The sequence below is a fragment of the Amblyraja radiata genome, chromosome 6 (assembly GCF_010909765.2).
Source record: "Amblyraja radiata isolate CabotCenter1 chromosome 6, sAmbRad1.1.pri, whole genome shotgun sequence".
In the NCBI taxonomy this organism is placed as follows: domain Eukaryota; kingdom Metazoa; phylum Chordata; class Chondrichthyes; order Rajiformes; family Rajidae; genus Amblyraja; species Amblyraja radiata.
In genome coordinates, this window is record NC_045961.1 from 8,475,841 (window position 1) to 8,500,493 (window position 24,653).

The following is a 24,653-nucleotide window of genomic DNA, read 5'->3' on the forward strand; positions in this document are numbered from 1 at the left end:
TTCTCCATTCTCTCAGCATATGACAGTCCCGCCAACCCGGGAATTAACCTTGTAAACCTACGCTGCACTCCCCCAATAGCAAGAATGTCCTTCCTCAAATTAGCTGTCCAGGGTCTGAGCTCCCCAGAGGAGCATGGGTGAAGCTCAACAGACTTGGTACTGAAGTTGGGCGTTTCAATGCCAGCGTGTGGAGATGGGGGCTCCCTCCGCCAGAGCCCAGCCTGTGAATGTGGAGCAGAACAACAGACAGCCAACCATGTCATCTCTGGGTGCCCGCTCTACCACCCACCAAATGGAGCTGTGTCAGGGCCTGGCAGACATTGACGCAGAGACAACAAACTGGCTGCTCAACACCCGGCTTGAGATCTAACTATTCCTTTGTGGGCAACAAGGAAATGGCAGAAGAGTTGAACAGGTACTTCGGATCTGTCTTCACTAAGGAAGACACAAACAATTTCCCAGATGTACTGGAGGACAGAGGAACTGAAAGAAATTTTCATTAGGCGAGAAATTGTATTGGGTAGGCTAATGGGACTGAAGGATGATAAATCCCCTGGGCCTGACGGTCTGCATCCCAGGGTCCTCAGGGAGGTGGCTCTAGAAATAGTGGACGCATTGGTGATCATTTTCCAATGTTCAATAGATTCAGGATCAGTTCCTGTGGATTGGAGGATAGCTAATGTTATCCCACTTTTCTAGAAAGGAGCGAGAGAGAAAACGGGGAATTACAGACCAGTTAGCCTGACTTCGGTGGTGGGAAAGATGCTGGAGTCAATTATTAAAGAGGTAATAATGGGGCATTTGGATAGCAGTGAAAGGATTAGTCCAAGTCAGCATGGATTTATGAAAGGGAAATCATGCTTGACTAATTTTCTGGAATTTTTGAGGATGTGACGTAAAATGGATGAAGGGGAGCCAGTGGATGTAGTGTATCTAGACTTTCAGAAAGCCTTTGATAAGGTCCCACACAGGAGACTGGTGACTAAAATTAGAGCACATGGTATTGGGGGTAGGGTGTTGACATGGATAGAAAATTGGTTGGCAGATCGGAAGCAAAGAGTAGGAGTGAACGGGTCCTTTTCAGAATGGCAGGCAGTTGCGAGTGGAGTGCCGCAAGGCTCAGTGTTGAGGCCGCAACTGTTTACCATATATATTAATGATTTGAAAGAGGGAATTAGGAGCAACACCAGCAAGTTTGCGGATGACACAAAGCTGGGTGGCAGTGTGAACTGTGAAGAGGATGTTAGAAGGTTGCAGGGTGACCTGGACAGGTTGAGTGTGTGGGCAGATGCGTGGCAGATGCAGTATAATATAGATAAATGTGAGGTTATCCACTTTGGCGGCAAAAACAAGGGGGCAGATTATTATCTCAATGGGGTTAGGTTAGGTAAAGGGGAGGTACAGCGAGACCTGGGCATCCTTGTACACCGGTCACTGAAGGTTGGTGTGCAGGTACAGCAGGCAGTGAAGAAAGCTAATGGAATGTTGGCCTTCATAACAAGAGGATTTCAGTATAGAAGAGGTTCTTCTGCAGTTGTATAGGGCTCTGGTGAGACCACATCTGGAGTATTGTGTGCAGTTTTGGTCTCCTAATTTGAGGAAGGACATCCTTGCGATTGGGGCAGTGCAGCGTAGGTTCACGAGATTGATCCCTGGGATGGCGGGACTGTCATATGAGGAAAGATTGAAAAGACTAGGCTTGTATTCACTGGAGTTTAGAAGGATGAGGGGATCTTATAGAAACATAAAATTATAAAAGGACTGGACAAGCTAGATGCAGGAAAAATGTTCCCAATGTTGGGCGAGTTCAGAACCAGCGGCCGCAGTCTGAGAATAAAGAGGAGGTCATTTAAGACTGAGGTGAAAAAAAACGTTTTCACTCAGAGAGTTGTGAATTTATGGAATTCCCTGCCACAGAGGGCAGTGGAGGCCAAATCACTGGATGGATTTAAGAGAGAGATAGATAGAGCTCTAGGGGCTAGTGGAGGCAAGGGATATGGGGAGAAGACAGGCACGGGTTATTGATAGGGGACGATCAGCCATGATCACAATGAATGGCGGTGCTGGCTCGAAGGGCCGAATGGCCTCCTCCTGCACCTATTTGCTATGTTTCTATGTCTATGATTCTATGTTTGGTTTATGTTTCATTTGCAAGAAGAACGGGTTGATGGGGTGGTGAAAAAGACTTGGCACATTGGCCTTCTTCTGTCAGTATTGAGTATAGAAGTTGGGAGGTCATGTTGCAGTTGTATAGGATGTTGGTGAGGCAGCATTTAGTTCTGGGCACCATGTTATGGGAAAGATTTTAATTCGGAAAGAATTGCAGACAAGATTTACGAGGATGTTGCCAGGACTCGAGGGCCTGAGGTTGGGCAGGCTGGGACTCTATTCCGTGAAGCGCAGGAGGATGAGGGGGTGAACTTATGGAGGTGTAGTGAGAGCTAGTTAGGGCTATTAAAGATAGCGGAGTCAGGGGATATGGGGAGAAGGCAGGAACGGGGCACTGTTTAGGGATGATCTGTCATGATCACATCGAATGGCGATGCTGGCTCTAAGTGCCAAATGGCCTCCTCCTGCATCTATTGTGTATAAAATCATGAAAGGAATAAATCGGGTCTCTTGGCCGGGGTTGGGGAATCGAGATTTAGAGGATGTAGGTTTGAGGTGAAGGGGGGAAAAGAATGAATAGGAATCTGATGTTCTGTGCATGGTCAATGACTTGCGTTGCTAACCACCGTGTTCTGTGTTTCTAGGTGCTGACGTTAAGGAGAGTCAGCAAGGTAAGACTCTCTCTGCCAGGGTAATAGACAATAGGTGGAGGAGTAGGCCATTCGGCCCTTCGACCCAGCACCGCCATTCAATGTGATCATGGCTGATCATCCACAATCAGTACCCCGTTCCTGCCTTCTCCCCATATCCCCTGACTCCTCGATTTTTAAGAGCCCTATCTAGATCTCTCTTGAAAGTATCCAGAGAACCGGCCTCCACCGCCCTCTGAGGCAGAGCATTCCACAGACTCCCAACTCTCTGTGTGAAAAAGTGTTTCCTCATCTCTAAATGGCTTACCCCTTATTCTTAAACTGTGGCCCCTGGTTCTGGACTCCCCCCAACATCGGGAACATACAGCGCAGAAACAACCCCCTTCGGCTCACCGAGTTCGTGCCGACCAGCGACCCCCCCCCCCCCCCCCCCCCCCCCCCCCCCCGTACACTAACCCACACACTCTTGGGACGATATTGCAATTGGCCAAAGCCAATTAACCTCCAAATCTGTACTTCTTTGGAGTGTGGGAGGAAACCAGGAAATCAGGAAAACTCACGGGGTCAGGGGGCGAACGTAAAAAATCCGTATAGACAGCACCCGTAGTCAGGATCGAACCCCGGATCTCTGGTGTTGTGAGGCAGCAACTCTACCACTGTGCCGCCCTGACTTGTGATGCAAGCTGCTCCTGGAAGTGGCCCAGCAAGACACTTCATTCAAGGGCAATTAGAGATGAGTGATAAATACTAGGTTCACAGGTTATAGGGGTAGAATTAGGCCATTCGGCCCATCGAGTCCACTCCGCCATTCAATCATGGCTGATCTCTGCCTCCTAATCCCATTTTCCTGCCTTCTCCCTATAACCCGGCTTGTACGCGCTAGAATTTAGAAGACTGAGGGGGGATCTTATAGAAACTTACAAAATTCTTAAGAGGTTGGACAGGCTAGATGCTGGAAGATTGTTGGGGAAGTCCAGAACAAGGGGTCATAGTTCAAGGATAAGGGGGAAATCTTTTAGGACCGAGATGAAAAAAACATTTTTCACACAGAGAGTGGTGAATCTCTGGAATTCTCTGCCACAGAGGGTAGTTAAGGCCAGTTCATTGGCTATATTTAAGAGGGAGTTAGATGTGGCCCTTGTGGCTAAAGGGATCAGGGGGTATGGAGAGAAGGCAGGTATAGGATACTGAGTTGGATGATCAACCATGATCATATTGAATGGCGCCGAATGGCCTACTCCTGCACCTAATTTCTACGTTTCTATGTAACCCTTGCCACCCGTTCTAATCATTTGTCTATCTCTGCCTTAAAAGTATCCACTGACTTGGCCTCCACAGCCCTCTGTGGCAATGAGTTCCACAGATTAACTACCCTCTGACTAAAGAAGTTCCTTCTCACCTCCTTTCTAAAAGAGCGCCCTTTAATTCTGAGGCTGTGACCTTGGGTCCTAGACTCTCCCACCAGTGGAAACATCCTCTCCACATCCACTCTATCCAGGCCTTTCATTATTCTGTAAGTTTCAATGAGGTCCCCCCTCAACCTTCTAAACTCCAGCGAGTACAGGCCCAGTGCCGTCAAACGCTCATCATATGTTAACCCACTAATTCCTGGGAACATTCTTGTAAACCTCCTCTGGACCCTCTCTAGCGCCAGCACATCCTTCCTCAGATACAGGGCCCAGATTTGCTCACAGTGCTCCAAATACAATAGACAATAGGTGCAGGAGTTGGCCATTCGACCCTTAGAGATAGGACCATCATTCAATGTGATCATGGCGGATCATCCCCCAATCGGTACCCCGTTCTTGCCTTCTCCCCATATCCCCTGACTCCGCTGTCTTTGAGAGCCCTATCTTTGAGAGCCCTATCTAGCTCTCTCTTGATGGAGGCAGGTTCTCTGGATGCTTTCAAGAGAGAGCTAGATAGGGCTCTTAAAGATAGCGGAGTCAGGGGATATGGGGAGAAGGCAGGAACGGGGTACTGATTGGGGATGATCAGCCATGATCACATTGAATGGCGGTGCTGGCTCGAAAGGCCAAATGGCCTACTCCTGCACCTATTGCCTATTGACTCAGCGAGACAAGCTGCATGGCAGGAGAGAAGGAATGGGTGACGTTTTGGGTCGAGACCCATCTTGTCTGAAACCCCCACGATACGTCACACTTTCCTTCTCGCCAGAGATGCTGCCTGACCCGCTGAGTCACTCCAGCGTTTTGTGTCGATCTTCGGTTGAGACCAGCGTCTGCAGTTCCTTCTTCACATTCGTGTCTGTCCTCTTTGTTTGCAGATCGGTGCAGGTACAACCCTGCTTCTGGAAGTGCCGGGTCCTTGCAGAAGATCCTACATGGCGAGGATATTGAGCTTGAGATGGCCAAGGTGAGCTCGTGCCCTGAACCTCGGGGGCTGTGGGCGAGGGCATCGCAAGCAGTTTATTTTGTTTGTGGATGTGTGCGTCACTGATAATAATAATAATACACTTTATTGTCATTGTAAATACATACAACAAAATTTCACTGCCGGAGCGGAGCTCCAACGTATCAGATGAATAATAAAAAATTTACAAAACTAAACATGACAAGGCGCTGGTCAGACCGTATGTGGAGCACTGTGAGCAAACCTGGGCCCCATATCTAAGGAAGGATGTGCTGGCTCTGGAGAGGGTCCAGAGGAGGTTTGCAAGAATGATCCCAGGAATGAGTGGGTTCATATGATGAGCGTTTGACATCGCTGGGCCTCGCTTGAGTTTAGTAGGTTGAGGGAGTGCAGCGTAGGTTCACAAGGTTAATTCCCGGGATGGCGGGACTGTCATGTGCTGAGAGAATGGGGCGGCTGGGCTTGTATACTCTGGAGTTAAGAAGGATGACGGGATCTCATTGAAACACATAAGATTATTAAGGGTTTGGACACGCTAGAGGCAGGAAACATGTTCCCGATGTTGGGGGAGTCCAAAACCAGGGGCCACTGTTTAAGAATAAGGAGTAAGCCATTTAGAACGGAGACGAAGAAACACTTTTTCCTCACAGAGAGTTGTGAGTCTGTGGAATCCTCTGCCTCAGAGGGCAGTGGAGGCCAGTTCTCTGGATACTTTCAAGAGAGAGCTAGATAGGGCTCTCAAAGACAGCGGAGTCAGGGGATATGGGGAGAAGGCAAGAACGGGGTACCGATTGGGGGATGATCCGCCATGATCACATTGAATGATGGTGCTATCTCTAAGGGTCGAATGGCCAACTCCTGCACCTATTGTCTATTGTATTTGGAGCACTGTGAGCAAATCTGGGCCCTGTATCTGAGGAAGGATGTGCTGGCTCTAGAGATGGGGGAGTCCAGAACCAGGGGCCAGAGGAGGTTTACAAGAATGTCCCCAGGAATTAGTGGGTTAACATATGATGAGCGTTTGACGGCACTGGGACTGTACTCGCTGGAGTAGGCAATTCGGCGCCATTCAATATGATCATGGCTGATCATCCAACTCAGTACCTGCCTTCTCTCCATACCCTCTGATCCCTTTAGCCACAAGGGCCACATCCAACTCCCTCTTAAATATAGCCAATGAACTGGCCTTAACTACCTTCTGTGGCAGAGAATTCCAGAGATTCACCACTCTCTGTGTGAAAAATGTTTTTCTCATCTCGGTCCTAAAAGATTTCCCCCTTATCCTTGAACTATGACCCCTTGTTCTGGACTTCCCCAACAATCTTCCAGCATCTAGCCTGTCCAACCTCTTAAGAATTTTGTAAGTTTCTATAAGATCCCCCCCTCAGACTTCTAAATTCTAGCGAGTACAAGCCGGGTTATGGGGAGAAGGCAGGAAAATGGGATTAGGAGGCAGAGATCAGCCATGATTGAATGGCGGAGTGGACTCGATGGGCCGAATGGCCTAATTCTACTCCTATAACCTGTGAACCTAGTATTTATCACTCATCTCTAATTGCCCTTGAATGAAGTGTCTTGCTGGGCCACTTCCAGGAGCAGCTTGCATCACAAGTCAGGGCGGCACAGTGGTAGAGTTGCTGCCTCACAACACCAGAGATCCGGGGTTCGATCCTGACTACGGGTGCTGTCTATACGGATTTGTTACGTTCACCCCCTGACCCCGTGAGTTTTCCTGATTTCCTGGTTTCCTCCCACACTCCAAAGAAGTACAGATTTGAGGGTTAATTGGCTTTGGCCAATTGCAATATCGTCCCAAGAGTGTGTGGGTTAGTGTACGGGGGGGGGGTCGCTGGTCGGCACGAACTCGGTGGGCCGAAGGGAGTTGTTTCTGCGCTGTATGTTCCCGATGTTGGGGGGAGTCCAGAACCAGGGGCCACAGTTTAAGAATAAGGGGTAAGCCATTTAGAGATGAGGAAACACTTTTTCACACAGAGAGTTGGGAGTCTGTGGAATGCTCTGCCTCAGAGGGCGGTGGAGGCCGGTTCTCTGGATACTTTCAAGAGAGAGCTAGATAGGGCTCTTAAAGATAGCAGAATTAGGGGATATGGGGAGAAGGCAGGAACGGGGTACTGATTGGGGATGATCAGCCATGTTCACATTGAATGGCGGTGCTGGCTCGAGGAGCCGAATGGCCTACTCCTGCACCTATTGTCTATTGTATCTCTAAAAAAAAAAAAACCCTCGGTGACGGGCGACAATGATAAACCAACATTAACTGCTGTGTGTTTGTTTTGTGTTTGTACAGGTGACTGTTCTGCTTCTCCACCTCCACACCATGGCCAGACAAAACCCACGTGAGTTTGAGGATCTTGACATAGAAACCCAGGTAAACAAAATGCGGAGGAAAGAACAGCAGATGCTGGTTTAAATCGAAGATAGACACAGAATGCTGGAGTTACTCAGCGGGACAGGCAGCGTCTCTGGAGGGGAGGAATGGGTGACGTTTCGGGTCTCGACCCGAAACGTCACCCATTCCTCCCCTCCAGAGACGCTGCCTGTCCCGCTGAGTGACTCCAGCATTTTGTGTCTATCATAGAGAGTCATGGATCTAGTTTGGATAGCATGCAAAACAAAGCTGAGTCTGAGAATCTTGAAATAGAAACCCAGGTGAACAAAATGCCTGCTGCTTCTCCCTTGTTTCAGACAATCGGGGGGTGATGCTTTCTAGACTCCTGAGTTACTCTGAAGCATTGGCAGTGGTCAGTTTATTGGTGTCCATGTCCCCATAGTTACGGAGCTTCCACTGTGGGAAGGCAGTTCCTGGATGATAATAGACAATAGACAATAGGTGCAGGAGTAGGCCACTTGGCCCTTTGAGCCAGCACCGCCATTCGGCCCTTCGAGCCAGCACCGCCATTCAATGTGATCATGGCTGACCATCCCCAATGAGTACCCCATTCCTGCCTTCTCCCCATATCCCCTATCTTTAAGAGCCCTATCTAGCTCTCTCTTGTAAGTATCCAGAGAACCGGCCTCCACCGCCCTCTGAGGCAGAGAATTCCACAGACTCACAACTCTGTGTGAAAAAGTGTTTCCTCGTCTCCGTTCTAAATTGCTTACCCCTTATTCTTGAACTGTGGCCCCTGGTTCTGGACTCCCCCATCATCGGGAACATGTTTCTTGCCTCTAGTGTGTCCATATCCTTAATATGTTTCAATAAGATATCCACTCATCCTTCTAAACTCCAGAGTGTACAAGCCCAGCTGCTCCATTCTCTCAGCATATGACAGTCCCACCATCCCGGGAATTAACCTGGTGAACCTACGCTGCACTCCCTCAATAGCAAGAATGTCCTTCCTCAAATTAGGGGACCAAAACTGCACTAGTATAATGTGGCATATGTGCAAATTTGCCTACGCTTTCTGGGCAGCGCAGCAGGTAGAGCTGCTGCCTCACAGCGCCATAGACCCGGGTTCGATCCCGACCACGGGTGCTGTCTGTACGGAGTTTGTAACCGCGAGGGCTTTATCCGGGTGCTCCGGTTTCCTCCCACACCCTAAAGACGTGCTGGTTTGTAGGTTAATTGGCTTCAGTAAAATTGGGTTGATCGCTGGGCGGGCGGAGTTGCTAAGGTTTCTTTGCTTAAAACAGACAACTCCCAATAGGTTAGGTAAACCTTTACTTTTACATCAGATGGGAGTGGCTGGCGATGTTACATAGAAACATAGAAAATAGGTGCAGGAGTAGGCCATTCGGCCCTTCGAGCCTGCACCGCCATTCAATGTGATTATGGCTGATCATCCAACTCAGTATCCTGTACCTGCCTTCTCTCCATACCCCCTGATACCTTTAGCCACAAGGGCCACATCTAACTCCTTCTTAAATATAGCCAATGAACTGTCCTCAACTACCTTCTGTGGCAGAGAATTCCAGAGATTCACCACTCTCTGTGTGAAAAATGTTTTTCTCATCTCGGTCCTAAAAGACTTCCCCCTTATCCTTAAACTGTGACCCCTTGTTCTGGACTTCCCCAACATTGGGAATAAACTTCCTGCATCTAGCCTGTCCAACCCCTTAAGAATTTTGTAAGTTTCTATAAGATCCCACCTCAATCTTCTAAATTCTAGCGAGTACAAGCCGAGTCTAGCCAGTCTTTCTTCATAGGAATCAGTCTGGTGATCCTTCTCTGTACTCCCTCTATGGCAAGAATGTCTTTCCTCAGATTGGGAGACCAAAACTGTACGCAATCCTCCAGGTTGTACACAGTACTCCAGGTGTTACAGTCCAGAAGTATCCAGTGATACTTCTGGTTCTCCCAAGATACCACTCTAATGAATGAAGACATGCAGCATATTTTATAGTATTTTGGAAACGTAGTCACATGTTTATACAGCGTTGCAGCAGTGACGTCTAACACAAATCAATCACAGGCGGCTGTACACATTCAAAGTATACTTGTCACTAATACAATACTTGTGGTTATATAAAGGATAGACAATAGGTGCAGGAGTAGGCCATTCGGCCCTTCGAGCCAGCACCGCCATTCAATGTGTTCATGGCTTATCATCCCCAATCAGTACCCTGTTCCTGCCTTCTCCCCATATCCTCTGACTCCGCTATTTTTAAGAGCCCTATCTAGCTCTCTCTTGAAAGCATCCAGAGAACCGGCCTCCACCGCCCTCTGAGGCAGAGAATTCCACAGACTCACAACTCTCTGTGTGAAAAAGTGTTCCCTCGTCTCCGTTCTAAATGGCTTACCCCTTATTCTTAAACTGTGACCCCTGGTTCTGGACTCCCCCAACATCGGGAACATGTTTCCTGCCTCTAGCGTGTCCAAACCCTTAACAATCTAATATGTTTCAAACCCTTAACAATCTTATATGTTTCAAGGATAAAGGACAAAGGACATTTATTGTCACATGCATCAATTGGTGCAGTGAAATTTGAGTTGCCATCCAGCCTACAAATAAGATAAACACAACACTATAGAATTTAACATAAAACATAAATACGATCGATCACAAACTGTGGATCACAAACTTCGAAACAATCAGGAACTTAGTCGAAAGCCCAACATTTGCAATTCCGTCTTAACAATGTCATCATCGGTATCAGTAGCAGCCAGAAGATTTCTGTTTATGGAAACTACCAACTCCCCCAGGAAACACATCCTGTCCCGTTATTGTTTTACGAAGGAACTGCGGATGCTGGAAAATCGAAGGTAGACAAAAATGCTGGAGAAACTCAGCGGGTGAGGCAGCATCTGTGGAGCGAAGGAAATTTCCTTTGCTCCGTAGATGCTGCTTCACCCGCTGAGTTTCTCCAGCATTTTTGTCTGCCTCCTCTCCCACTATTGTCAATGGTCCTTTGCTTGGGCATAACAGGAAGCACGGTCAAAGCAGCTTGAATGATGGCCTCCAACTTCCTGATTACCACAGCTTTGCAACTTCAGCTTATTTCAGAACCCAAAATAGTCAAGCTACAAGTCATATGCTGAGAGAATGGGGCAGCTGGGCTTGTACACTCTGGAGTTTAGAAAGATGAGAGGGATTCTCATTGAAACATATAAGACTGTTAAGGGCTTGGACACACTAGAGGCTGGAAACAGGTTCCCAATATTGGGGGAAGTCCAGAACCAGGGGCCACAGTTTAAGAATAAGGGGTAAGCCATTTAGAACGGAGACGAGGAACCACTTTTTCTCACAGGGAGTTGTGAGTCTGTGGAATTCTCTGCCTCAGAGAGCGGTGGAGGCCGGTTCTCTGGATGCTTTCAAGAGAGAGCTAGATAGGGCTCTTAAAGATAGCGGAGTCAGGAGATATGGGGAGAAGGCAGGAACGGGGTACTGATTTGGGATGATCAGCCATGATCACATTGAATGGCGGTGCTGGCTCGAAGGGCCAAATGGCCTACTCCTGCGCCTATTGTCTATTGTCTATTGTCTAAAACTCAAGCTAATCTTTTACTTTATAAATTCTAATGTAAAATATTTTACTATTAACTATGATATTCTCAGAGTGGGGCCGTAGGGCCTGTGTCTGCGCTGAATGTCTGTAAAGTCCATGAATAGAGTGTGGTGACTGTGAAGCACTGGGGTTGACAACCTAGCACAGCTGCTGACTGGGTAGGTGTGAAATAGTGGCAGATCATGCAGAGCAGACACACGGCAAGCAGCTGTACCCCCCCCCTCCCCCCATGAGGAAGATGTGGGGAGATAACTAACCACCTATAAATGAGGGGGAGATAGAAACATAGAAAATAGGTGCAGGAGGAGGCCATTCGGCCGTTTGAGCCAGAACCGCCATTCATTGTGATCATGGCTGATCGTCCCAAATCTCCCCATATCCTTTGACCCCACTAGTCCCTAGAGCTCTATCTAACTCTCTCTTATATCCATCCAGTGACTTGGCCTCCACTGCCCTCTGTGGCAGGGAATTCCACAAATTCACAACTCTCTGGGTGAAAACGTTTTTTTCTCACCTCAGTCTTAAATGGCTTCCCCTTTATTCTAAGACTGTGTAGCCCCTGGTTCTGGACTCGCCCAACAATGGGAACATTTTCCCTGCATCTAGCTTATCCAGTCCTTTTATAATTTTGTATGTTTCTATAAGATACCCCCTCATCCTTCTAAACTCCAGTGAATACAAGCCTAGTCTTTTCAATCTTTCCTCATATGACAGTCCCGCCATCCCAGGGATCATTCTGTGGCGATATTCTACGGCGGTCACGGTGGTGCAGCGGTAGAGTTGCTGCCTTACAGCGAATGCAGCGCCGGAGACCCGGGTTCCATCCCGCCTTAGGGTGCTGCCTGTACGGAGTTTGCACGTTCTCCCCGTGACCTGCGTGGGTTTTCTCCGGATGCTTCAGTTTCCTCCCACACTCCAAAGACGTGCAGGTTTGTAGGTTAATTGGCTTGGTATAAATGTAAAAATTCTCCCTAGTGGGTGTAGGACAGTGTTAGTGTGCGGGGATCGCTGGTTGGTGCGGACCCAGTGGGCCGAATGGCCTGTTTAGAGAAAACGTTTAGTTTAAAGATAAACCAACAATAGATAATAGACAATAGGTGCAGGAGTAGGCCATTTGGCCCTTCGAGCCAGCACCGTCATTCAATGTGATCATAGCTGATCATCCACAATCAGTACCCCGTTCCTGCCTTCTCCCCATATCCCCTGACTCAGCTATTTTTAAGAGCCCTATCTAGCTCTCTCTTGATAGTATCCAGAGAACCGGCCTCCACCGCCCTCTGAGGCAGAGAATTCCACAGACTCACCACTCTCTGTGAGAAAAAGTGGTTCCTTGTCTCCGTTCTAAATGGCTAATTCTTTATTCTGAAACTGTGTCCCCTGGTTCTGGATTCCCCCAACATCGGGAACATGTTTCCTGCCTCTAGTGTGTCCAAGCCCTTACAAACTAATTTCCTATTTCCTCACAATTTGCTGGAAGCTTAACTTTCCCAAATGTTTATTCAAAATGTACCACCTAATCTTTCATTATTTTTACGACAATGTTGCCAGGACCCGAGGACCTGAGCTGGAGGGAGAGGTTGGGCAGGCTGGGAGTTTATTCCTTTGAACGCTGGAGACTGAGAGATGATCTTTTAGAGGTGTATAAAATCATGAGGGGTATAGATCGGGGGTGAATGCAAAGTCTTTTTTACTCAGGGTTAGGGAATCAAGAACCAGAGGACATAGGTTTAAGGTGAGAGGGGGAAGATTTAATAGGAACCTGAGGAGTACCTTTTTCACACAGAAGATGGTGGGTGTATGGAACGAGCTGCCAGAGGAGGTAGTTGTGGCAGGTCTATAAGATACAGGTAGACAAAAGTGCTGGAGAAACTCAGCGGGTGCAGCAGCATCTATGGAGCGAAGGAAATAGGCAACGTTTCGGGCCGAAACCCTTCTTCAGACTGATGGAGGGTGGGGGAGGCGGGGAGAAGAAAGGAGAAAGGAAGAGGAGGGGCCAGAGGGCTGAGGGTGAGCTGAGAAGGGGAGGAGACAGCAAGGGCTACCAGAAATTGGAGAAGTCAATGTTTATGCCGCTGGGGTGTAAACTGCCCAAGCGGAATATGAGGTGCTGCTCCTCCAATTTCCAGTGGTGCTCACTCTGGCCATGGAGGAGGCCCAGGACAGAAAGGTCGGATTCGGAATGGGAGGGGGAGTTGAAGTGCTGGGCCACAGGGAGATCAGGTTGGTTAACGAGCGGAGGTGTTCGGCGAAACGATCGCCAAGCCTACGCTTGGTCTCACCTGAGGCAGGTATGTGGAGTTAAGAGTGTTTAACTGTCATATGTACCGTTAATGGAACGATTAAATTCTTACTTGCAGCATCTGAACAGGCTCTTAAATACCTTACCGATAAAATATAATGACTTGAAAAATTCAAAGCCATTGTAACAGCCCATAAAAGATCATAGTTGCTGAGGCTAGTGTTACATAGAGCCATGTTTTTCTGGGCCTCTTAGTTCCCACTCTATATCCACTCCCTCTTCTCTCCTCTCCCATCGGGCAAGAGGTACAGAAGTGTGAAAACGCACACCTCCAGATTCGGGGACAGTTTCTTCCCGGCTGTTATCAGGCAACGGAACCATCCTACCACAACTAGCTAGCGGTCCTGAACTACCGTCTACCTCAATGGGGACCCTCAGACTGTCTTTGATTGGACTTTGCTGGCTTTACCTTGCACTAAACGTGATTCCCTTATCATGTGAATGACTCGATTGTAATCATGTATTGTCTTTCCGCTGACTGGTCAGCACGCAACAAAAGCTTTTCACTTGTACCTTGTGACAATACAGGTGACAAGAAACTGAACTGAACTAAACCGATAGATTTGCACTGTGACTAAAGAACCAGTGGTAAAATACTTGCAGGCCCTGGGTTACAGCATTTGCACATTTATTTGCATAATTTTAAAGCTTGTGTTTGACCGTCTATCTTCTCCACCCCACCCCAGGGTGAGCTTGTGGGCATTCTGCACTTTGTGCTGGATAATGAAGAAGAAATTCACATGGACAATACCCTGGCCACGTTTTTGCAGAGTCGAGGTAACTAACTACACCGAAATAACTTTGCCGCCACCTGTAAAAGACATTTGGACAGGTACATGGATAGGAAAGGTTTAGAGGGATACGAGACCAAGTGGGACGCGTTGGGTCCCTGTCACATGGGAGGCCTGGTCCCCCAACGCAACCCGTTCCCAAACGCAATATTCCACCACTCACCCGATCCCCCAACACAACCCGTTCCCCCAACGCAATATTCCACCACTCACTCATAGCCCCCACGGAAGTCTGGTCGCCCAACGCAACCCGTCCCCGATCGCAATATTCCACCACTCACCCGATCCCCCAATGCAACCCGTTTCCCCTAACGCAATATTCCACCACTCACCCATAGCCCCCAACAGCGCAGGCGCAGCTCATGTTGGGACTGGCTTACATGGGGCATCTTGGTCAGCATGGACAAAGGGCCTGTTTCCATGTCTGGATTAAGCCTGGGGACTGGAGTGGGTTTTAACTTGAAGGTGAAAGAGAGAATGTATTACAGACGCCACAAACTGCACATGCTGGAATTTTCAGCAAAACGCAAAATGCTGTCGGAACAGTTACTGAGGGTCAGTCGGCATCTGTGGAGGGAATGGACAGACCCTTCCACGCATTCCCCTTCCACTTCCCATCCCTGTCCACCTTTTCCCTCTCTCCGATGGAGGCTTGTTCTCTGGATGCTTTCAAGAGAGATAGATAGGGCTCTTAAGGATAGCGAAGAGTCAGGGGATATGGGGTGAAGGCAGGAACGGGGTACTGATTGGGGATGATCAGCCATGATCACAGTGAATGGCGGTGCTGGCTCGAGGGGCCGAATGGCCTACTCCTGCAACTATTGTCTATTTCACTCATCTGACATCCTTTTGTCTCATTGCCACCTCCTCCAGCATTTGTCACTTACTCCGCCCATCTGACAATCATCCCCCTCCTCCTCCCGTCACCTGTACCCACCTATCACTCGCCCTGCTTTGTCCCATCCCCACCCCTCTTATCCAGCTTTCCCCCCTCCGGCTCCATCAGTCTGAAATAAGTTCCCAACCCGAAATGCCAATTCCCTCCACAGATGCTGCCTGACCCGCTGAGTTCCTCCAGCACTCCAGCGAGCGTATCGCCCAGTTAAGCCATGCAACAAGCTTGTCTTCTACACATTCTTCCCTGTATTTCTTTAAACTGGTGCTCTCTTTTGTCTTGCCTTTGATGATAACTATAGATCAAACTGTATTGCTGATTTGATCCGTATCTGGTTTTGCTGCTGATGACCTGATCTAAATCCACACCACCACCATCTTGTGGCATGCGGGCATTTTACACATCATGCCACAAGGTGGTGGTGGTGGTGTGGAAAACCTGACATGGATTATGGATCAGGTCATCGGCATCAAAACCAGACACAGATCTAATCAGCAATACTGTTTGATCTACAACAACCACTATGGAAGAACTTGCGCAAGAAAGAACTGCAGATGCTGGTAAAATCGAAGGTGGACACAAAAAACTGGAGTAACTCAGCATCTATGGAGAGAAGTAATGGGCGACGTTTCGGGTCGAGACCCTTCTTCAGGCTGATGTCAGGGGAGGGGGCGGGACAAAGATAGAATGAAGTCGGAGACAGTAAGACTGGGGGGAGAACTGGGAAGGGGGAGGGGATGGAGAGAGAGAGGGAAAGCAAGGACTATCTGGAGTTAGGGAAGTCAATATTCATACCGCTGGGGTGTAAACTACCCAAGCGAAATATGAGGTGCTGTTCCTCTAATTTGCGCTGGGCCTCACTCTATGACAGTGGAGGAGGCCCAGGACAGAAATGGGAATGGGAGGGGGAGTTAAAGTGTTTGGCAACCGGGAGATCAGGTAGGTTAAGACGGACTGAGCGGAGGTGTTCAGCAAAACGATCGCCGAGCCTGCGCTGCGATGTAGGAAAGTTGACACCTGGAACAGCGGATACAGTAGATGAGGTTGGAAGAGGTGCAAGTGAACCTCTGCCTCACCTGGAAAGGAACTGCAGATCGTGTCTGAAGAAGGGTTTCGGCCCGAAACATTGCCTATTTCCTTCGCTCCATAGATGCTGCTGCACCCGCTGAGTTTCTGCAGCTTTTTTGTGTACCAAGGAACTGCAGATGCTGGTTTAAACCAGATAGACACAAAAAGCTGGAGTAGCTCAGCGGGGCAGGCAGCGTCTCTGGAGAGAAGGAATGTGTGACGATTCAGGTCTCGCCCCGAAACGTCACCCCTTCGTTCTCTCCAGAGATGATGCCTGTCCCACTGAGTTATATAGAGCCTGATGTTTGCTGGGAAGAAGTTATATTGGAAGAACCTGAGTAAGAAAGAACTGCAGATGCTGGTAAAATCGAAGGTGGACACAAAAAGCTGGAGTAACTCAGTGGGTGAGGCAGCATCTATGGAGGGAAGGAATGGGTGACTCTCGAAGGGCCAAATATCCTACTCCTGCACCTATTGTCTATTGTCCGTCTTAACCAAGCTGATCTCCCGGTGGCTCAGCACTTCAACTCCCCCTCCCATTCCCAATCTGACCTTTCTGTCCTGGGCCTCCTCCATTGTCAGAGTGAGGCCCAGCGCAAATTGGAGGAGCAGCACCTCATATTTCGCTTGGCTAGTTTACACCCCAGCGGTATGAACATTGACTTCTTTAGCTTCAGGTAGCCCTTGCTTTCTCTCTCTATCCTCTCCCCCTCCCCAGTTCTCCCACTAGCCTTACTGTCTCCGACTACACTCTATCTCTGTCCCGCCACCTCCCCTGACATCAGTCTGAAGAAGGGTCTCGACCCGAAACCGCGCCAATTCCTTCTCTCCATAGATGCCGCCTGTCCCGCTGAGTTACTTACACCAGCTTTTTGTGTCCACCATGGAAGATACTTGTGACAGCTTTATAAAGAGGCGATCGTTTCCTCTCTATCTTTCCAGCCTTGTCTCCAATGGCTCATCATCACAGCACCAGTTCAGATGAAGTCACCACTCCAATGTTCAGTGGGAAACTCGGACACAAGACCCAGTTTGTGGCACCGAAGGTGTACAGGTCAGCAACATTCGGTGTTCCTAGTTTACTGTATTGTGGTCTGTTTAGAGTATTGTGTTCAGTTTTTGGCCAGCTTGTTAATAGGAAGGATGTTGTTAAGCTGGATAAGGTGCAGAATTTATACAAATACATCGATAGATGCTCCTGAACACACCTTCAGTGATGTAACCTGGGGTCATTGGGTGTTTCGGGTCTTTCAACATCAGACACCCTTACTTACTTTTACTTTATTAATTTATTGAACATGTTAGAAAATACAAACACAAATAAACTTGTAAGCAATAAAAAAAGAAAATAAAACACAAAGGAAAACAAACAAATAAGTAACTCAAATAATACAAATAATATCGTTCATGTTCAAAAGGGGTAAGAAGAAGTTCGAAAACTTTTCTGGTCCTACCCCCTCTTATTTTCTATACATTTTCATGGAAATACAAAATAATGGGAACAAATGGACCCAAAATGTTGAACAGTCCACAAACAAGAAATAACCAAACAGAAAAGAAAATCACTGGTCCAGCTCATAACCATTCAATCTTTTGTTTCTGAAGAGTGTTTTAAGTTTGAATAGAGTCTTACATTTTTTCAGCTTATCATGGCAGTAATTCCAGAGACTAACACCTTTTGCTGTAACACAATGGAGTTTTGCATTAGTTCTTATTGCCGGTTTTTCGAATATATAGGTTCCTCTCAGGTTGTGTTTGCTTTCTCTCCGTTGGAACAACCCCTGGATATTACAAGGCAATTGCTGATTAGCTGCTTTGAACATAATTTGGATAGTTTTATAATCTGTCAGATCTTGAAATTTTAATGTTTTTAGTCTGATAAATAGTCTGATCAGACCACCACTTGTGTTCAGGTGGCATTCGCTCCTCCCCATGGACCTCCTCTCCTGATCCAGAGCCATCTCGAGGCCTTCTCCGCTGCCTCTGTGGTGTTCTTGATGGCCCTTCTCCTCGCCACTCCGTTGATGCCCAGTGCACTCAAGGCTTTGTAGAGCGATTGCCCTGCAAAACCTCTGCAGCCAACCTCGATGGGCATACACCTTGCCTTCCAGCCCTGCTTGCGGCAGTCTATGACCAGCTCTTCGTGCTTGGTCATCTTCCTCTCGTGGGGCCTCCTCCAGACGGTCCTCCCACGGCACTGTCAGTTCCAACAAGACGATGTTTTTCGTCACCTCTGAGACCAAAGATTAGCAAGGATGTTCACACGTGATAGGAGTAGATTTAGGCCATTCGGCCCATCAAGCCTACTCCGCCATTCAGTCATGGAGAGAGTTTTCAAGAGAGAGTTAGATTTAGCTCTTAGGGCTAACGGACTCAAGGGATATGGGGAGAAAGCAGGAACAGGGTACTGATTTTGGATGTAGATAAAAATGCTGGAGAAACTGAGGCAGCATCTATGGAGCGAAGGAATAGGTGACGTTTAGGGTCGAGACCCTTTTTCAGATTTTGGATGATCAGCCATGATCATATTGAATTACGGTGCTGGCTCAAGGGGCCGAATGGCCTACTCCTGCACCTATTTTCTATGTTTCTATGGCTGATCAGTCTCCCCATCAACAAGCTGTTGCCAGGACCTGAGGGCCTGAGCAAAAGGGAGAGGTTAAGTAGGCTGGGACATTATTTCTATAGTGCAAGAGGATGGGCGGTGATCTTATGGAGGTGTATAAGATCACGCGAGGAATAGTTAGGTTAAATGCACAGAGTCTTTTACCCAGTCGGGAAATTGAGAATCAAAGGACACAAGTCAAGTCAAGTCAAGAAAGTTTATTGTCATGTGTCCCAGATAGGACAATGAAATTCTTGCTTGGTGCAGCACAACAGAATATTGTAAGCATAAATACAAAATATATGGACAGGTTGAGTGAGTGGGCAGACTCGTGGCAGATGCAGTATATTATAGATAAATGTGAGGTTATCCACTTTGGTGGCAAAACCAAGGGGGCAGATTATTATCTCAATGGGGTTAGGTTAGGTAAGGGGAAGGTACAGCGAGACCTGGGTGTCCTTGTACACCGGTCACTGACAGTTGGCGTGCAGGTACAGCAGGCAGTGAAGAAAGCTAATGGAATGTTGGCCTTCATAACGAGGATTTCAGTATAATAATAATAATAATAAATTTTATTTATGGACGCCTTTCAAGAGTCTCAAGGACACCTAGGAGTAGAGAGGTTCTTCTGCAATTGTATAGGGCCACATCTGGAGTATTGCGTACAGTTTTGGTCTCCTAATTTGAGGAAGGACATCCTTGTTATTGAGGCAGTGCAGCGTAGGTTCACGAGATTGATCCCTGGAATGGCGGGACTGTCATATGAGGAAAGATTGAAAAGACTAGACTTGTATTCACTGGAGTTTAGAAGGATGAGGGGGAATCTTATAGAAACATATATAATTATAAAAGGACTGGACAAGCTAGATGCAGGAAAAATGTTCCCAATGTTGGGCAAGTCCAGAACCAGGGGCCACAGTCTTAGAATAAAGGGGGGGCCATTTAAGACTGAGGTGAGAAAAAACCTTTTCACCCAGAGAGTTGTGAATTTGTGGAATTCCCTGCCACAGAGGGCAGTGGAGGCCAAATCACTGGATGGATTTAAGAGAGAGTTAGATAGAGCTCGAGGGGCTAGTGGAATCAAGCAATATGGGGAGAAGGCAGGCACGGATTATTGATTGGGGACGATCAGCCATGATCACAATGAATGGTGGTGCTGGATCGAAGGGCCGAATGGCCTCCTCCTGCACCTATTTTCGTTGTTTCTATGTTTCTGACAGTTTAGTGTGTCTATAGACCATAGACCATATATATACATATAAATAAACAGATAAAGTGCAATAGGTTGTTATAGTTCAGAGTTTGTTTGATGGAGAGTTTAATAGCCTGATGGCTGTGGGGAAGAAGCTGTTCCTGACCTGTACCTTCTACCTGATGGCAGCAGAGAGATGAGTGTGTGGCCAGGATGGTGTGGGTCCTTGATAATGTTGGCAGCCTTTTTGAGGCAGCGACTGCGATAGATCCCATCGATGGTGGGGGGGGGGGGGGGGGGGGTCAGAGCCGATGATGGACTGGCCAGTGGTCACAACTTTCTGCATTCTTTTCCGCTCCTGGACGCTCAAGTTGCCGAACCAAGCCACGATGCAACCAGTCAGCAGGTGAGGGGAGAAAGATTTAACAGGAAGGGCAACCTTTTTCACCCAGAGGGTGGTGGGTGTAAGGAACGAGCTGCCGGTGGAGGAAGGTGAAGCAGGGTCTATCACGACGTTTAAGAAACATTTAGACAGGTACGTGGAGAGGACAGATCTGGAGCGACATGGGTGGGACTAGTGTAGATGTGGGATGTTGGTCGGTCTAGCGAACATTGTGGACTGAAAGGACTGTTGTGTGACACGGACATGGTGGGCCCAAAGGCCTGATCCATCGCTGCATCTCTATAATACACTAAACTAAATTAGTTTGGATTGGCGCCATGCGTGACACAGACGTTGTGCGCCGAAAGGCCTGTTGAGTAGCAGGGACATTGTGGGCCGAAGGGTCTGTCGGCGTGCTGTACCGCTGTGTGTGTGTCTGTCCCACGCTGCAGTTGTGGCCCCTCCACCTCCCCGACATCGCCGATGCGCGACTTCATGCGGACGCCGCAGGTGCAGGTGCGACGGTTGAAGAGGCAGCTGGCCGACGCGCGGATGCTTCGCGACGACTTGGAGACGGAGCTGACGGACACTCGCAAGCTCATCACCGAGAAAGGTAACCGCGGGGAAAGCCGGTGGGTGACAATAGGTGCAGGAGGCCCTTCGAGCCAGCACCGCCATTCAATGTGATCATGGCTGATCATCCCCAATCAGTACCCCGTTCCTGCCTTCTCCCCATATCCTCTGACTCCGCTATGTTTAAGAGCCCTATCTAGCTCTCTCTTGAAAGTATCCAGAGAACCGGCCTCTGAGGCAGAGAATTCCACAGACTCACAACTCTCTGTGAGAAAAAGTGTTTCCTCGTCTCCGTTCTAAATGGCTTACTCCTTATTCTTAAACTGTGGCTGCTGGTTCTGGACTGCCCCAACATCGGGAACATAGAAACATAGAAAATAGGTGCATGAGTAGGCCATTCGGCCCTTCGATATGATCATGGCTGATCATCCAACTCAGTATCCTGTACCTGCCTTCTCTCCATACTCCCTGATCCCTTTAGCCACAAGGGCCACATCTAACTCCCTCTTAAACATGTTTCCTGCCTCTAAGGAGGCGAGGGCGGGCCTAGAATGGCTCACCGGATTCAAGGACAGTTTCTTCCCAGCTTTTATCAGGCAATTGAATCATCCCATCACAACCAGAGAACGGTCTTGAACTACTATCGACCTCTTTGGTGACCCTTGGACTATCCATGTTTAAGAAAGAACTACAATTGCTGGAAAAATCGAAGGTAGACAAAAATGCTATGGAGCGAAGGGATAGGTGACGTTTCGGTGCTTAGATTTTACTTTAGATTTTAGAGATACAGCGTGGAAACAGGCTCTTCGGCCCATCAAGGCCATGCTGATCACCAATCACCCTATACACCAGCACCATCCTACACACGGGACAATTTACAATTTCACCCAACCCAATTATCCTGCAAACTTGTGCCTCTTTGGGGTGTGGGAGGAAACTGGGTCACCGGGAGAAAACCCACGAGACCTCGTGCAAACTCCGTGCAGACAGCACACGAGGTCAGGATGGAAATCGGTTCTCTGGCGCTGTGAGGCAGCAGCAGTTGTGCCACCCCTGTACCTGTTTATCGTACCTGCCTCAATTACTTCCTCCAGCAGCTCGTTCCATACACCCACCACCCACCACCCTCTGAGTGAAAAACGTTGTCCCACAGGTTCCTATTAAATCTTTCCCTCACCCCCTCATCTTAAACCTATGCCGTCTGGTTCCTAATTTCCCTGCCCTGGGTAAAAGTCAGAGTTAATTTACCCTGTCTATTCCCCTCATGATTTTACACTGTTGAAATGTTCCGTGCCTTTCCTGAACTTCCCTGGTTAGAGTGAGAGAGTGACACAGGCCCAACTTGCCCACACCGGCCAACATGCCCCAGCTACACGAGTCCCACCTGCCTGCGTTTGGTCCATATCCCTCCAAACCTGTCCTATCCATGTTCATGACCGTCACTGTTTCATGGGTTCCCCTTATTCGCGGGTTGCAAGCGGGTTCATGGGTGCAAGCAGACTGGGACACTGCCCATTGAGCCTGGCCTGTATCCGACCACAGGCCCTGTATCCCGATCTCAGGCCCATTGAGCAGGGGCTGTATCCTGACAACAGGCCCAATGAGCAGGGGCTGTATCCCGACCACAGGCCCGGCTCGCTCGGCGATAGAGGGCCGCCCAGCCCGGCCCCTGGTCGCTCCGTGGATCGTGAATTGGGAAAGCAGGAAGGAGACGGCAACAGCTGCAGCGGATGCTGGACAAAAGGCCGGATGAGAAGATCCGGCAGTCTTACCATCCGCGCCCTCGAGGTGGGCTGCGGGACGCACCCCCTGACCCTGGGGGACAAGGCCTGGAGAGGGACATGGGATCGGGGGACGAGGGGAATGGAGGCGATAGCTGCAACGGGCCTTTGTGGCCGACTGCAGCCGGGACTGTAAAATGGCTCCCCCGGCATTGGACTCAGTGGGCTGTTGTGTACATTCTGTACTGACCGGGGCGATCGTGCTTATCTACTCACAGGGTAGAAACGTATAAAATTATAACGGTGGCGCAGCGGTAGAGATGCTGCCTTACAGCAAATGCAGTCAAAGACCCAGCTTCGATCCCGACTACGGGCGCTGTCTATACGGAGTTTGCACGTTCTCCCTGTGACCTGCGTGGGTTTTTCTCTGAGATCTTCAGTTTCCTCCCACACTCCAAAGACGTACGTACAGGTTTGTAGGTTAAATGTTCAAGTTCAAGTTACATTTATTGTCACATACACTAATTGGTGTAGTGAAATTTGAGTTACCATACAGCCACATAAATAAAATAAAAAGAACACAACACCATAGAATTTAACATGAGCATCCCCCACAGCAGAACATCCCACACTGGTAAATGTTTTAATTGTCCCTAGTGGCTGTAGGATAGTGTTAATGTGCGGGGATCACTGGTCGGCGCAGACCCGGTGGGCCGAAGGGCCTGTTTCCATGCTGTATCTCTAAACTAAAAGGACTGAACAAGCTAGATGCAGGAAAAATGTTCCCAATGATGGGGGAGTCCAGAAGCAGGAGCCACTGTCTAAGAATAGAGGGGAGGCCATTTAAAACTGAGATGAGAGAAAAAAAGGTTTTCACCCAGAGAGTTGTGAATCTGTGGAATTCTCTGCCACAGAGGGCAGTGGAAGCCAATTCACTGGATGTATTTAAAAGAGAGTTAGATAGAGCTCTAGGGACTATCAAGGAATATGGGGAGAAAGCAGCCACGGGTTACTGATTGTGGATGATCAGCCATGATCACAATGAACGGCAGTGCTGGCTCGAAGGTCTAAATGGCCTACTCCTGCACCTATTTTCTATGTTTCTATAGTCTTGTGGATCTGTGTGCAAAAACAGTTTTTGAATGAATGAATAATAATAATAATAATGGATGGGATTTATATAGCGCCTTTCTAATACTCAAGGCGCTTTACATCGCATTATTCATTCACTCCTCAGTCACACTCGGTGGTGGTAAGCTACTTCTGTAGCCACAGCTGCCCTGGGGCAGACTGACGGAAGCGTGGCTGCCAATCTGCGCCTACGGCCCCTCCGACCACCACCAATCACTCACACACATTCACACACAGGCAAAGGTGGGTGAAGTGTCTTGCCCAAGGACACAACGACAGTATGCACTCCAAGCGGGATTCGAACCGGCTACCTTCCGGTTGCCAGCCGAACACTTAGCCCATTGTGCCATCTGTCGTCCCTGAATGAATGAATGAATGAATGAATGAATAAGTTTATTGGCCAAGCATTCACATACAAGGAATTTGCCTTGGTGCTCTGCCCGCAAGGCATACAGTGACAGTTTGGAATGACACATAAAACATTAAACATTAATAATAAAACATTGATTATACATGTGAATTAAATAAAATACCAGAGCAAAACCACTGTACCTGGTCCACGCAACGATAAATAAACCATTGGGCTGCATGGTTTACATCAAAGATCCTATAGCGAAAAGATAGACCACTCGACGAAAAAGACGTAGTACGGTCATGGGCAGATTCATGGGTAATTTTCAGCCCCATTTACGTAACCGGCTTCCGTCTTCGCACCAAAGATCCCGTAGGATAACTAGTGCGGAGACGGAAGCCGGTTACGGAAACATCCTCGTAAAAATAAAAGTTATTTGGTAAAAATCTTCTCCTCATTTTCAGAATTTTAATTTATTAACACAAACGGTTCCCCCGCAACGTTGATTACACTGCGAGTCGGGTCGGGTCGGGTTACTGAAATGGATG

General features: G+C 48.3%; 1 protein-coding gene across 1 annotated transcript in view; it reads left to right on the forward strand.

Moving 5' to 3' along the window:
• The window catches only part of numa1 (nuclear mitotic apparatus protein 1), a 98,766-nt gene that overhangs the window by 28,714 nt on the left and 45,399 nt on the right, over positions 1–24,653 (forward strand). The window contains exons 6-11 of the mRNA XM_033023398.1: positions 2,754–2,780; positions 5,047–5,135; positions 7,438–7,518; positions 14,082–14,172; positions 17,092–17,203; positions 20,781–20,941. Coding sequence (XP_032879289.1) covers positions 2,754–2,780; positions 5,047–5,135; positions 7,438–7,518; positions 14,082–14,172; positions 17,092–17,203; positions 20,781–20,941 — 561 coding nt within the window. The remainder of the gene's footprint in view (positions 1–2,753; positions 2,781–5,046; positions 5,136–7,437; positions 7,519–14,081; positions 14,173–17,091; positions 17,204–20,780; positions 20,942–24,653) is intronic.